The sequence below is a fragment of the Cucumis melo genome, chromosome 1 (genome assembly GCF_025177605.1).
Source record: "Cucumis melo cultivar AY chromosome 1, USDA_Cmelo_AY_1.0, whole genome shotgun sequence".
Classification (NCBI taxonomy): Eukaryota; Viridiplantae; Streptophyta; class Magnoliopsida; order Cucurbitales; family Cucurbitaceae; genus Cucumis; species Cucumis melo.
This window is the reverse complement of record NC_066857.1, coordinates 31,686,767-31,702,702: the sequence shown is the minus strand read 5'-3', so window position 1 is coordinate 31,702,702 and position 15,936 is coordinate 31,686,767. Positions and strand designations below refer to the sequence as shown.

General features: G+C 36.1%; 2 protein-coding genes and 1 non-coding gene across 5 annotated transcripts; 1 reads left to right on the top strand and 2 right to left on the bottom strand.

Annotated features, from left to right (window-relative positions):
* Positions 1 to 212: 212 nt before the first annotated feature.
* On the bottom strand, positions 213 to 3,861 carry LOC103492711 (54S ribosomal protein L17, mitochondrial). Of its 3 annotated transcripts, none has more exons than XM_008453188.3 (7): positions 3,740 to 3,861; positions 3,408 to 3,560; positions 3,208 to 3,273; positions 2,162 to 2,236; positions 1,178 to 1,307; positions 980 to 1,102; positions 213 to 674 (listed from the first exon to the last, which is right to left on the bottom strand). In XM_008453188.3, exons 2-7 carry the CDS (start codon positions 3,557 to 3,559, stop codon positions 531 to 533), a joined length of 690 nt encoding a protein of 229 aa, XP_008451410.1. In that variant the 5' UTR covers position 3,560; positions 3,740 to 3,861; the 3' UTR covers positions 213 to 530. The 3 variants fall into 3 exon arrangements, with proteins under 3 accessions (XP_008451410.1, XP_016901078.1, XP_008451408.1); XM_017045589.2 differs by having other exon boundaries at positions 3,408 to 3,565; positions 3,740 to 3,859; XM_008453186.3 differs by having other exon boundaries at positions 3,686 to 3,835.
* Positions 3,862 to 4,716: 855 nt separating this feature from the next.
* On the bottom strand, positions 4,717 to 4,798 carry TRNAS-UGA (transfer RNA serine (anticodon UGA)). Its single transcript has one exon. It is a non-coding gene; the product is annotated as a tRNA-Ser (tRNA).
* Positions 4,799 to 8,419: 3,621 nt separating this feature from the next.
* LOC103492710 (methyl-CpG-binding domain-containing protein 4) lies at positions 8,420 to 10,252 on the top strand. The gene is made up of 2 exons (XM_008453185.3): positions 8,420 to 8,598; positions 9,596 to 10,252. The coding sequence occupies exons 1-2, from the start codon at positions 8,560 to 8,562 to the stop codon at positions 10,097 to 10,099; spliced, it is 543 nt and encodes a 180-aa protein (XP_008451407.1). The 5' UTR covers positions 8,420 to 8,559; the 3' UTR covers positions 10,100 to 10,252.
* Positions 10,253 to 15,936: the final 5,684 nt, after the last annotated feature.

Here is a 15,936-nt window from a genome sequence, read left to right as displayed (position 1 = left end):
TATTAAACATCAACATATATTTTTGGTATCTTTTATACCTGATTGTAAAATATAACTATATATATATAGAGAGAGGATATACATATATATCCTTAATATTGAAATCTCGATATCGATATCAATATTGATATTTTGATCGGCAAGGATAGATGAAAAAGGAATTGTGCACCTAAGACAAAGACATGTGTATAAACACTCTTAAAATGAAAATGTTGTGCCAAAAAAAGTCATTATATTCAAATTTTGCAATTGCTATTGTTGGTTCGAGAAATCAGAATAAGAGGATCGAACCATTTATTCTGATTGTCCAATAATCAAAGAAACAGCAAAGAGGAAATTGCCTAAATACTGATTCCAAATTGGTATCCTCATTCGTCCATTTTACATTCAGAACAACAAACAAAACCTCCAGCCTCAAACCCTTAATTTAAAATTTCATAACTCAAATCCTCTACGCCACTTACATCCTGACCATAAATTTGTTGATTGAGGCAATCTATGTGAGGCTTCCTATCGTCAATCTACTAACATCAACTGATGATCATCTTCTTGAAAAACTCCGCTTGATCAGGAAAATGCTCCAACAATTCATCCTTTGTAACCCATACAAAATCTTCACATTTCCCAATATCGAATTTATCGGTTGCAACCACTTGAGATTTAAAAAAGAATCGCTGGCAAACAGGAGAGATTTCGTTTAAGCAAACACATAAAATGACCTCATTGTACTATATACTCAGCGTTCAAGTACGAACTTCGGTTTCATTCATGTAATTTGGGATCTATTCCATTTTAGTTCCTACACTTTCAAATTTTTAAAAATAACTCTTAAGGACTAAATTTAAGATTTATTGAAAATACATAAACTAAAGCAGAACAAATTCCAAAGTAAAGAGGTCAAAATGATATTTTAACCGATTCCAGTTGCTGATGCTTGAAGTTATTATATGATATAAATTTTTTAGTAGAAGATATATACCTTCAAAGTTGGAACTTGTGCAGTTTCTGTAGGTGGTACAACCATATGACCCATTGGAGCATTACCAACAAAATATGTATGAGAAAGATCTCCAAGGACGGACTTCAAGGCAGACTCTGCACACTGTAGAACTTGAAAGTCAGAAGGGTAAAAAATGATGAAAAATAGAACTGAAGAGTACCGGTAGCCAACTCTTACTTTACGTAATGTCTCCTCGGTCTCGTAAACTTTTTCTGGAAAGTGCCAGATGGGTTTCTCGTCAGGTGCCCCAATGGAGGGACCATAGAGAAGAAGATAAAGTCTTCTGTCAAGTGCTCTTTTCAGTGACCTAGAAGGAGAGAACAATTCAAGTAACCAGAATGTAAATCTCAATTTCGAGCTTAGAATGTAGCAAACTAATGACTTGGATCAGATAGCCTGAACTCTAAATAAACAACGAGAAAAGGGAGTCTCTGTATTTAAGAGACACCACCTAGAAACTTCAGTTGTAGAGTAGGAAAGACATCAATAGCCTGATATAGAAACAAAGCAATACAAAATTTTAACATTTATTGGATATCCAACGATATCTGGAAATTTTAACATGAATCAAATGAAAGGGATTTCCCCAAGGCTAAAACAAGTTTCATCAGTCATCATAAAAACTAAGTAGAACTATGTTTCAAAGATGTAAGAGCGCTTCACTAAAATAAATGAGTTGAAAGCACCTAACAGAGCAGCATGCGCATGAGCTTGATATGCAATGTGCAATATTGGGATATAGAAGTGTTATTTTGTTTTGTTTTTCTATAAGAAACGAGAATATGTTCAAACAAACACAAAAGAACTGCAAGGTGCCACAAACAATTGCAGGGAAGAAATGTCACAACAATGAAGATTATTTAGCATGAACAAGAACAAAAACTCATAGATTGTGTTTCTTTTCACTCAATAGTGACGTTGCATGGACAAAGAAGCCTTCAATCAATCAATTCTAAGTAATATTAAAGAGAGAGGGAGGGAGAAGGAAAAAAAAGAAAAAAGAAAGAAAAGAAAACTCATAGATTGTGTTTCTTTTCACTCAATAGTGACGTTGCATGGACAAAGAAACCTTCAATCAATCAATTCCAAGTTATATTAAAGAGAGAGGGAGAGAGACGGAAAAAAAATAAAGAAAAAATAAAAAAAGAAGAGATTGCATACTTCCTGTCGTTTGTTTTGTCAGCTTCAGTAATCCGTGGAGCTGGAACATAATCAATTTGGTAGTCACCTTTTCCCCTGTTATCAGCAGCTTGAGTCATACAATTACCAAAAGAAAGAAAAACCATGTATTCTCATTTATCCAGTGTTGGCTCAATAAGCTCCATCAATTAGCCAACTGAAAACTGATAGCAACATGAGATAAAGCCTTCAAAATATAAATTATGTAATGGCCTACGGGCATATGACATTGCGCTAGAGTGGTAGTAATATATACGAAATTCAAGTACCGCCAACACCCATTTGACAATAAACATGCACTTATATAATTAAGGAAAAACGCGTTATAGAGTTGGTCATCCTCCACCCAGATAATCCATGCAAATAATTCAAAGAAAATATAAATTGATCACCCAAAAGCTACATTATACTGAGCTCACTACTAAAGAAAGCCCTAAGATTTATCAACATAAAACTTCATCTTAGAAGGCTCCAAGGAAGTCATAAAGTTTAACACCAATAACTGGTAACTTTCTGTAATTGCTTCCGGTACCAAAAGTTGTTAGTTCCAACTTCCAAGAGAACGAAAAAGTTATTACCTCAGTGTAACAAATCACATTAGAAATTTGCAGTCTGTTGTAATTAGGGACTGAAACCAACTTTCCTCAATCGTCAGCCAATGTCGTCCTTTTGATAATTAAATTTCATTGGTACTTAAAGTTATGTAACATAGGCGTTCTTTACTTCCACAAAAAATTTTCTTGCTCAAAGTTTGGAATCAACTGGTGCCCCTAGTAGAGTAGCCCACAAAAGTATTGTCTAGCACTTTTAAGAATGAAATAAGCTGAAATATGATAACTAATATCACATTGTTGTGAATAATGATGTTTGACAAAATGAAAAAATAGACTAAAAGAGCACTCTCTAGAACTTGATGCTTTAAAATGTCACAAGAATTAAAAGAGTTCAAAGAGAAAGTCAAGTTAAAACAATGCATAAACCAAAACTCTATACTTGACGTAGCCAAACAAAATGATAAAAAAATATACCTGGCATCAGCTTTATCTAAAAATTCGTCAGGATATTTGCGTCGATATTGCTGTTGCCACCTAAACCTGAAGACAATCGAGCAAAGCTGAACGATCGAAATAAGAAATAAATAAGAAATACTCCCTATCCGGATGAAAATCAAATCAAGATACAGCAACTCTTTCAATCCAAAAATGAAACACAAGCAAAAACAACGTACCGGAACTCCGTAAATGCATAGACCACGGGGTCAATCTTCGGAATCACAATTGGCAGCCTCTCGAACAGTACATTAGCTACAATTTTCTCAGAATTCGTCGAAAATCCTCGCCTCTTCACGAGCTGACTGGCAAAACTTAACGATCTCTGCATTCTGAACTTGAGAGAATCACACATAAACGATTAGAGAAGAAAGAAACAGCAATTCATTAACCATACAAGACGTTTTGAAGGAAATGATACTGGAACTTGCATTGAAGTTCTAAGAAGAGGTATAACCTATACTGAACACGCATTCATAAGCTACCGTTGAAGAAGGCGCAAAGAGTTCACCTGAGAATGAGAGGGCGGCCGTCGACGGCGAGGGTTGCGCTTTCGTAAACCTTCTCTCGTTGTTCTGAGTGTTCTTAAGTGGGCCGCAAGAGCTTGTGTATACTATGGGCTTTGAGCTGATCTTAACCATTTGGGCTCTTATTGGACATTGTCATGTCACTTTATGGATAATTTACTTTACTGATTCCGTTACCGTTTGATTCTCTAATTAAGAATGGTAACAGTATTCATGATTTCAAGTAAACGTGATAAAAAATATAAATAATTATGTTTGCAATTTAAGCTAATTATAATTAATTAATAAAAAAATTCAATTACGATTCTGCCAATTTTCATTATGATTTTGATAAGGAGGGCCTAAATCATAAATATAATTAGATTACTTATAAATATGTACTATAGTATTAAACGTTCAATTCCGTATAGTATTCAAGATATCAACTTTGCATTATGTTGATGTCACTTTTTTTCTATTCTATTCATTTAAGGTTAATTAATAACCATATTTGTAACAGTTACAATAGTTGTGATAAATTATCAATTCTCTTCATGTAGGAATATCTATAATTGAAATGTTATAAGCCGGCAAAAATTAATTTAAAAGTAATTGAAAAGAAATAGTAGGTTATAGGTCTAATGTAATCATTAAATATTTTTTAAAACATTTTTAGTTTTGTCAAAAGAATTTAACTAATAATAGTTTTCTTTAATATACAAATTCTTTTAGAACATAGATTTCTATTTTTTTTTTTTTAGGATAATTTTGATAACTAACTGACATGGTTTATTTGGCCCTTGTTGATGAAAACCACAAAATCAATATCTTTCACGTTCTAACTCTTTTAATTATTTTCACTATTTAGATCATTAGAACACATTGCGAATTTAAATTTGAAATTGTGTAAAGAAAAATTGAAAATTGAAAAAGAAAAAAGAAAAATAAGAAAAAAAGAAAAGAAAGGAAAAAGTAAAAAGAGCGTCGACAGCAGGGTTCGAACCTGCGCGGGCGAAGCCCAACAGATTTCAAGTCTGTCTCCTTAACCACTCGGACATATCGACCTCAGTGCCCTAATCACGCAAATTAGATTTAAAATAATTAATTGTTAAATATAAAACAAAGAAAATGAAAACTTGTATATTTGTGTTGTGGAAAATTCTTTATTAGACTTTCTAACTTCAACAAATTGAGCCAATCCTATAAACATATAGTTTTTAATTTTGTAGTGTTGTTTTGGTTACTAATTCATTTTATGTTCTTTTGTTTTCAAAATATGAATATGTTTGGTAACTAATTTATTTTTCTTATTTTAAAACAAGAAATTTATCTTTAAAATTAGGAAGAAAAATGAAAAATGAAAAATGAAGATTTTTGTTTTTGTATCTAAGTTACTAAACTTGCATAAAATTAAGAAAAGAAACAACAAAAACCAAAAACTAAATGAGTTTAATAAACAGGCCGTAGTTAAACCACAATTCTTTTAACTTACACTTATAAGTTTATCAGCTGGCCATTTTTCACAAATTAATAAAATAATATATATATATATATATATATATATATATATAACAATTTTTAATTTATACTGATTTTTTTAAAGAAATATTTAAACATGTAAATTAACCTTTGCTTCTTGTGGGAATGTTATTATTAGTTAATCAACTTCCATAACAATTAACTCTCAAGGATTAAATTTAAGATTTATTAAGAACTACGTACACTAAAATCAAATATTGACATATTTAAATGCAAAAAGTAAAGATGGTTTCACTTATAATATGTACACATCTAGTCTTAGAGTCTCGAAAGATTAAATTGGACCTTTAAAATTTTCAAACATTTCGATTGAAGTTTTAATTGATATTTTCAACTTATAATTTAATAATTTATATAAAAAAAGTGGTTTCTCAATTTTACATACATATGTATAAAACCAATTATACACCGACATAATGTTGAGAGAGTTTGAGCCCTAAACCTATGTTAGTTTTGTGATCTTACAGATGAATATAAAATTTGCTATATTTATAAACTTTTTTAAAAACTGTATTGGATTTAATTTTGAATTTAAAATAATAATAATAATAATAATAATAATAATAATAATAATAATAATAATAATAATAATGTGTGTATTGGATATGGAGTCCCTCCAATGCAACTTGCTGTATTTGAAATTAGAAGATTTCCATTACAATAAAACTTAACCTTTTGTGAGGGATACCTTGAGTACCATTTCATCTTCTCTTCTTTTGGTTGCTCATGGAATTCTCCAATGGCTTCCAACACCTTCTTTATCACCCCATTTGGAATCCCGTGGTTCACCATATGAAATATCCCCCATCTCTCACATGCCTCCCCAATCTCCCTCACCACCTCCTCCGCCCTCCTCCCTATCCCCCTAGATCTATCACTGGAATCTCTCCCACCCACCCCATCTACCCTCTCCGACCAATGGATGAAGAACTTTGGGATCCTAATCGCTCCTCCATCGATCAAACATGGTTAAAGAAGAAACATGTAAAAACCATACCAGAATATAGACGAGGTCCTGTATTTGATTCTTTAAAACCCTAATTTTCTTTCCCCTAACTTACTTTAATTATTATTATTATTATTTGTTGACAAACAAATATTGAGTTGATCTTTAAATTCAGTTGAGCTTTTCCTCCTTGTCCGCGCTGGTAATTGTCTCCTCTAGCAAGTCGTGCGCTCTATCTAAGTCGTGGCGTCCGGGAGCCGTGAGCATCCCCTTCCATCTCCAAGCCTCCTTCCGAGCAGTGAGCCGCGTCCTTCCGCAGAGTCGTTAGTCGCGCCCCCTCATATGAGCTGTGAGTCGTTCCCATTCTGCCGAGCCGTGAGCCGCGCCTCTTCCGTCCGAGGCGTGAGCCGTGCCCTTTCGTTGAGCCATGAGCCGTGCCCCCTCGTCCAAGCCGTGAGCTGCGCCCCTTCCATCCGAGCCGTGGGCCGCGCCCCTTCCATCCGAGCCGTGAGTCGCGCCCCTTCCATCCGAGTCGTAAGTCGTGCCTCTTCCGTCCGGGCCGTAAGCCGTGCTCCTTCTGTCGAGCCGTGAGGCGCGCCCTTCCGTCGGAGCCGTGAGCCGCTTTTCGTCCAAGCCGTAAGCCACGCGTTCCTTCCGCCCAAGCGGTGTTCCCTTCCCAGCCCAGCCGGCGTCTTCTTCCTCTCAAGCCTACCCGTGTTCTTTCTCTCTTTGTTGGGTTAAAATACTGTGTTAGCTTTTAGACTAACCTTACTTTATTTAGCTAATTAAAGGTATATAAATATATATATATATATATATATAGTTTTTAGAAATTGATATTCATCCTCATATTTCTTTCTCTCTTCAAAACATTGTATTAGTTTCACTCTCTCTCTCTCCTGATATTTCTCTCTCTTTTCAAAACATTCTATTCGTTTCCCTCTCTTTCTCCATCTAAGCTTCGAGCCTTTGCGACTCATACGCATAATATATTAGTAATATTACTTCTCAGGCATTCATCATCTTATTTCACTGCTCATTCTTTTCTTTTCTACTTCTCCTCGCTCTGGTAAGCTTAAAGTTTTTAACTTTTTTATTTCATTCATTTCTGCTTCATTGATTCTCCCAATTTATTGTATATATATGTTCATTGTCTTCATCTATTTTTTCATTCATTCAATTTCAATCCATTGTACACCATTTAGTAGAATATAATTAACCACAATGCTCAAAATCCATAATAATTTTTTCAGTTAAAAAAAAAAAAAAATGTCCACAGCTCCACAAGATCCTCAACTCATCATCAAAGACAATAATGACCCATCCCATCAATGAAGAAACATGTCACTATTTTCTTTTCTAAAAAAACTTGGAAAAAGCCCTATTTTTATATTTGTAATTCCATATATATAATTTTAGCAAAAAACTCAAAAAAGCAATAAAAGATTTATGCAGAGAAAAAGTACCACATAAAGTCTATTTAGCATTTTTGTTTCTTATAGAAAAAGCCCATTGATAAAATCTGGAAAAATATCGATTCACACCATAAATTATATTAATTTAGATCTTGAACTAATAATTATATTGATTTGAGAAAAATTGTATAAATTCAAACCTCAAACTAATAATTGTATTATTTTAAACGTAATTGTAATAGGCAACAATTTTACTAATCATTATGATTAAGTATATAATAACACTTTTATAAATTACAAATATAACAAAATTTATCAAAACATATCATCGAAAATTCTTATAATCTATCACTGACAAACCAATATTTACAACATGTCGATAGGCTTTGACAAGTATTGTTATATTTGCATTTTTTTTAAATGTTACTATATATGCTAATATTTTTAATCTAATTGTTATATTTGCAACTATCTCCTTTCATAAATGTCTCAATTTACCTTAACTTATTTAATTGTATTAATTTAGATTCTCAATTGTGTTTTATTTAAATATACTCGTGGAAAAATCATAGTTTAAATTGATGTATTTATGTAAAATTTAGATTTAATTTGATATATTTCTTGTGAGAAATCATAGTTTAAATTGATATATTTATCTAAATTTTAGATTTAATTTGATCTAATTATAAAAGCTTATGATTTAAATTAATATAAGTATTAATTTAGGGTTAGGGTTAAATTATTTGGCCATAAATTTTAGAACTTCTTAGCTTATGATTTAACTAAATTATGAATGTATGATTATTCATTTAACACAGCAGCTTCTTCCCGAAAAATTAATTAATTCTTCTTTAAAACACAATTTATTATTAAGGTTTGTTATTAGAGATTGCGCCATAGACGGAGAGAGAGGATCGTCGGATGAATGGCCGCGGCCGCCAGGCCTCCCAAGACGCCGATAAAGGTACGCCGGAGACTCTATTCTCTTCCTCCAATTTATTCTTTATATATATCCTCCATAGTTTTCTCATGATCGGATTCATTCAATAATTTCAATTATCTCTCATTTGCCTTCCGGGGAATTGTGACCCTTAAATTCTGATGATTGGAAAATACTGGAAAAATGGCTATAATCAAGGGTGCGAAATTATCGGTTACATTGGAGCAGTCTCCTGCAATAATTTCTCGGAAATAGGAGATTTGAATGGGGATATAATTAGTTGAGTTTTGCTTAATTATGGAAAAAAGCGGTTTAATTGAACTTGATATTGGTTTGTGGGTCCATCTGTTGTGTGAGAATTAATGCTCATTTAAACATAGTCTTAAAGAAATTCATCAAAGACCAAGGGAGTTAAAATATTTGTTGGCAATGGCTGTGGGGAAGTTATTTTGAAATTCAAAGTCAGCTGTTCTGGGACACTCATTTCTATTCATTTAGTTTTTCAGCGTTTGCTTTGCATATGATCTTCTCTGTTTTAACTTAGATTGTAGTGAGTTTTATGAAAAATTTTAGTTCATGGGAATTGGTAAGCCTCTTTGTGCTAATTTTAGATGCCCAAGTATCTTTTTGATGGATCAATTTGGACAGTGTTTCCAATTCAAAGTCAGTGTTAGAGGTTCAATGCTTCTTTGTGGGCATTGGTCACTACCATTTTTGTAATTATGACATTGATCCTGTTAGTTTGGGCTCGAAAGCATTTTGTAGTTAGTGGTGGACACACGCTTCTTTATTTGTTTTACTCAAACAGAAGCGAAAGTTAGAGATGGAAGTGAATTTCTGAGTCTCATGTGTTTGCCGATTGGATTTCTTTAAGTGCAACTCCTACAACTTTTAATTTAACACTTGCAAAGGATTTTCTTTTATTGTCGCATTGATTGTTGCAACTATAAACAAGAAGTCCAGGAAGTTATTAAAAGCCTCTTTTGGTGTAATCTAAGGTGCTATTGGTTTCTGTTTACAGTCAACACGAGTCCCAGTGAGTCTATTTGCTGTGCAATGTGAGGAATGCTTCAAATGGAGGTTAATAAGTACCCAAGAGGAGTATGAGGATATTAGAAGCAGAATGATAGAAGAACCTTTCACTTGCCAAAGGAAAACCGATACTTCTTGCGAAGATCCTCCCGATATTAACTATGATACAACTCGAACATGGGGAATTGATAAACCCAACATCCCAAAAACCCCAGAAGGTTTCACTAGACGTTTAGTGCTGAGAAAGAACTTCACTAAATTTGATGCTTACTATGTTACACCCACAGGGAAGACAGTGAGATCTCCAACAGAGATATTAGCTTTTGTACAAGCAAATCCTCAATACAAAGATATAGCTCTTTCAAACTTCAGTTTTGCTGTCCCAAAAATAATGGAAGAAACTGTTCCTGAAAGCATCTTGAAAGAGGGTTTAAATAGCAGCAGTGCCAAAAGAATTAAGAAAACAAAGAATGAATCTGCCTATACCGAATGAATATCACTTGGGATTTGCTCGTAGCATTCTAGTGTTGATCTTAACCCTTGTGAATGATTTGATATTGAGTTAAAATGTAGAATGATGATTCTCCACTATTATTTTTACCATCTTCTTTTTCACTTATGAGGAGAGTTGGGGTATATTGTATCATATGGCCATGTTTGATGACTGTCTGAAGATTGTGTTGGACTTGAGTGAATTTGACGTGAGCAATGAGCAGTGACAAATGTCTAGGAAGACAAATCCATTTTATCCCATAAACATGGCGAACTGTAGGTAAGAATGGACAATAATTAGGCTCAATCTCATGCAATCCCTTTAAACAATTCATTTTTCTAATATATACATATGTATCAACAATTCATTTCTATTAGGTATTAGAACATTTATTATTTTTAGATAAATTTTCCATTATGATATTTTGTAAATACTTTCAAAAGTTCTCATTTAAGATAAATTTTCTATTATTTTTGTTAGAATTAGTACTTTTTGAAAGAATAAAATATAAGATTTTATTTCCTAAATATTTCCTAAATCTTTTCCTTTCTTATTCCTATTGTACTCTATTTATTCTCCCTTTGTACCTATTGTTTTTGTTCATAAGAAAAATAATAAAAACTAAAGTATCGTGGTTTTTCTCCCGGTTCTCGGGTTTTCACGTAAGTCTCGGGTTGTTGTTAATTGCTTTCAATATGGTATCAGAGCAAAGCAATAACGAAACCCTAGAAAATAACCTAGGAGAAACCCAGATCGAAACTGAACCCGTCGCCGGAATCGCCGCCGCCGTGGACGCCGCCATGGAGAAACTGCTCCAGAACCTACAGAAACCGCTGATCTACCCAACAGGAGTGGTTCCGCAGCCGTACGCGCCGCCGTCTGACCAGAAGATGATTCACGCGCCGCCGTCGTTTCACGTCACCGCCCATCCCGTTCCCTTCTACGCGCCGTCAAATGTCCAACCGTCAAACCCTTTCGGCCATCCGCATCCTCACGCGCCGTTTACGAGCTCCGGACAGCAACCCTCAACCGTAAATCTGTCAAATCAGTACAGTAAGCAGCAGCTGTACGTTCACTCTTTACAACAACCGCTGTTTTCTGGTAACGGAATTGATCAACCCCAAAACAGATCGGACATTGAAGCGGGCGAATCTTCAACGCATTCCAAACCAACCGAATTGCCGATGTATTCCAAGAACCCGGTAACTTCGTTCCCTAATTCACAGTCAAATTATATAACTGGCTCTTTGGGTTCGTCTACAGGGAATTTTTCAGGCGAAAAATTAAATGGTCAAAATTATTTTTCTTGGTCCCAATCAATAAAGATGTTCCTCGAAGGTCGATACCAGTTCGGATTCTTAACTGGAGAGACTGTACGTCCTCCACCAGGAGACGCCTTGGAACGACTCTGGAAAGGAGAGGACTCACTTATTCGGTCCATGCTGATTAATAGTATGGAACCATAGATCGGCAAGCCTCTACTATATGCAGCCACAGCAAAAGATTTGTGGGATACAACTCAGACCCTTTACTCGAAACGACAGAATGCCTCTCGGTTATATACACTGCGAAAACAGGTCCATAATTGCAAACAAGGGACCCTGGACGTAACTACCTATTTTAACAAGCTCTTTCTCCTCTGGCAAGAGATGGATTTGTGCAGAGAGACAGTTTGGGACACACCAAATGACAGTACACAATATGCTAAACTTGAAGAGGCTGACCGTGTTTATGACTTCCTTGCAGGACTTAATCCCAAATTTGATAATGTTTGTGGTCGTATACTCGGACAAAGACCTCTTCCCTCCCTAATGGAAGTTTGTTTTGAAGTTCGCCTGGAAGATGATCGCACTAATGCCATGGGTGTATTGACTACCCCTACCATTGACTCCGCTGCCTTTAGCGCTCGGTCCTCAAATCATGACAGTGACAAGAATAATGGGAAGTCAATTCCTATGTGTGAGCACTGCAAGAAACAATGGCACATCAAGGATCAGTGTTGGAAACTCCACGGTCGTCTCCCAGGAGGTAAGAAACGGTCCTCCAACGAGAAACAGAACTCAGGACGTGCCTACATTAGTGAGACTACACCTGCTAGCACTTCTCAATCAACGGATCCTACTGCGAGCCAGACCAAGACTCCGACTCTGGGTGCCATTGCTCAGTCAGGTATGCCTCAGTCCCTTGGGCTTATTAGCGTTGATGGGAAGAATCCCTGGATCTTAGACTCGGGGGCTACAGATCACTTGACAGGTTCTTCGGAACACTTTATCTCATATGCCCCGTGTGCCGGTAATGAAAAAATCTGAATAGCCGATGACTCTCTAGCTCCGATCGCTGGCAAAGGACAAATAGTTCCCTTTGACGGTTTTGCTCTCCAGAATGTTTTGCATGTCCCTAAGCTGTCTTACAATTTGTTATCTATAAGCAAGATCACTCGTGAGTTGCATTGTAAAGCTATCTTCTTACCTGAATCGATTTATTTTCAGGACATGAGCTCGGGGAGGACGATTGGCACTGTCCGGCATAGCAGGGGACTTTACATCCTTGATGATGATACCTCATGTAGTAGTTTGTCTAGGGTTAGTTTACTGTCATCCTACTTTATCACTTCTGAACAAGACTGTATGTTGTGGCATTTTCGACTGGGCCACCCAAACTTTACATATATGCAATATTTATTTCCCCACCTTTTTTCTAAACTTGATGTCTCTTCTCTATCTTGTGATGTGTGTATCCGGGCTAAACAACATCGAGTCTCTTTTCCCTCACAACCATATAAACCTACACAACCATTTAACCTCATCCATAGTGACGTTTGGGGTCCTTCCAAGGTCACCACCTCCTCGGGAAAGCGGTGGTTTGTAACTTTCATTGATGACCATATCCGTCTTACCTGGGTCTACCTTATCACAGATAAATCCGAGGTTCCATCCATTTTCCAAAACTTCTATCATACTATCAAAACACAATTTCATACAAAAATTGCAATTCTTCGAAGTGATAATGGTCGGGAATTCCAAAACCATAACCTTAGTGAATTTCTAGCCTTCAAGGGGATTGTTCACCAAACCTCATGTGCCTACACTCCTCAACAAAATGGAGTGGCCGAACGAAAAAACCGACACCTTGTGGAAGTAGCCCGTTCACTTATGCTTTCCACTTCCCTTCCATCATACCTGTGGGGAGATGCTATTCTTACAGCTGCTCACTTAATCAATAGAATGCCTTCTCGTATCCTCCACCTTCAGACTCTCTTAGATTGTCTTAAGGAGTCTTACCCCTCTACTCGTCTTGTTTCTGAGGTTCCTCTTCGTGTGTTTGGGTGCACCGCCTATGTCCATAATTTCGGCCCTAATCAGACCAAATTTACCCCTCGGGCTCAGACCTGTGTGTTTGTTGGGTATCCCCTTCACCAATGCGGTTATAAATGTTTTCACCCGCCGTCTAGGAAATATTTTGTCACTATGGACGTTACTTTCGGTGAAAACCGACCCTACTTTCCTGTTAGCCATCTTCAGGGGGAGAATGTGAGTGAAGAGTCTAACAGCACCTTTGAATTTGTTGAACCTACTCCTATTACCGTGTCTGACATTGATCCTCATCCCATAATCTTACCCATAAACCAAGTTCCCTGGAAAACATATTACAGGAGGAATCTCAGAAAGGAAGTTGGGTCCCCCACTAGTCAACCGCCGGCTCCAGTCCAAAATTTCGAACCTCCTCGAGACCAAGGTATGGAAAACCCTACAAAACCTTGTACTAATAATACAATGAGTGAGAATGACAAGTCTGATGTTGCTGTTCTTGAAAATATGGAAGAAAAGAACCGTGATGATGAGACTGAGGTTAGAATAGAAACCAGTAACGATGAAGCTGAACAGGGTCATACAAGAAAACTTGATGAGCATGATCCCTCTCTTGACATTCCAATTGCATTGAGAAAAGGTACCAGATCATGCACTAAACATCCCATTTGCAACTATGTTTCCTATGATAATCTCTCTCTACAGTTTAGAGCGTTTACAGCAAGCCTTGACTCTACAATAATACCGAAAAATATCTACACTGCTCTAGAGTGTCCTGAATGGAAGAATGCTGTTATGGAAGAGATGAAGGCTCTCGAAAAGAATAGAACTTGGGAGATCTGTGCTCTACCCAAGGGACATAAAACTGTAGGATGCAAATGGGTATTCTCTCTCAAATAAAAAGCAGATGGTACGCTTGATAGTCACAAGGCAAGGTTAGTTGCAAAGGGGTTCACTCAAACCTATGGTATTGACTATTCAGAAACTTTTTCTCCAGTTGCTAAATTGAATACTGTTAGAGTCCTGCTATCTGTTGCTGTGAACAAAGATTGGCCTCTATACCAGCTGGATGTTAAGAATGCTTTTTTGAATGGAGACCTTGTGGAGGAAGTCTACATGAGCCCCCCACCAGGATTTGAAGCCCAATTTGGTCAGCAGGTGTGTAAACTCCAAAAATCTCTATATGGTCTGAAACAGTCTCCGAGAGCATGGTTTGACAGATTCACTACCTTTGTCAAGTCCCAAGGGTACAGTCAAGGGCACTCTGACCATACTTTATTTACAAAAGCTTCCAAGACAGGAAAGATAGCTATTCTAATAGTTTATGTGGATGACATTGTTTTGACTGGAGATGATCAAACAGAAATCAGTCAACTAAAGCAAAGAATGGGTGATGAATTTGAAATCAAAGACTTGGGAAATCTGAAATATTTTCTTGGAATGGAGGTGGCTAGATCAAAAGAAGGTATTTCCGTGTCTCAGAGAAAATACACCCTTGATTTGCTAACCGAGACAGGTATGTTGGGATGTAACTGTAAACTAGGAAACTCTGATGATCAAGTTCCAGTTGATAAAGAACAATATCAGCGCCTTGTAGGTAAATTAATTTACTTATCCCATACTCGTCCTGATATTTCCTTTGCTGTGAGTGTTGTCAGCCAGTTTATGCAGGCTCCCTATGAGAAACATATGTAAGCTGTTAATAGAATCCTGAGGTACTTGAAAAATACACCTGGTAAATGGTTGATGTTTAGAAAAACAAATAGAAAGACCATTGAGGCATATACTGACTCAGATTGGGCAGGATCTGTTATTGATAGAAAGTCTACCTCCGGTTATTGTACCTTTGTTTGGGGCAATCTTGTAACTTGGAGGAGTAAGAAGCAAAGTGTTGTGGCTAGGAGCAGTGCTGAGGCTGAATACAGAGCTATGAGTCTGGGAATATTTGAGGAAATTTGGCTCCAGAAAGTCTTGTCAGATCTTCATCAGGAATGTGAGACACCATTGAAGCTTTTTTGTGATAATAAAGCCGCTATTAGTATTGCTAACAACCCAGTTCAACATGATAGAACTAAACATGTTGAGATTGATCGGCATTTCATCAAAGAAAGACTTGACAGTGGAAGCATATGTATTTCGTACATTCCTTCAAGCCAACAGATTGCTGATGTTCTTACCAAGGGGCTTCTCCGACCACACTTCGACCTTTGCGTTAGCAAGTTGGGACTCATTGATATTTACCTCCCAACTTGAGGGGGAGTGTTAGAATTAGTACTTTTGGAAAGAATAAAATATAAGATTTTATTTCCTAAATATTTCCTAAATCTTTTCCTTTCTTATTCCTATTGTACTCTATTTATTCTCCCTTTGTACCTATTGTTTTTGTTCATAAGAAAAATAATAAAAACTAAAGTATCGTGGTTTTTCTCCCGATTCTCGGGTTTCCATGTAAGTCTCGGGTTGTTAATTGCTTTCAATAATTTTTATCTATTTGTCTATTTTTCAATTAAAGATCACTTTTAATTCTTA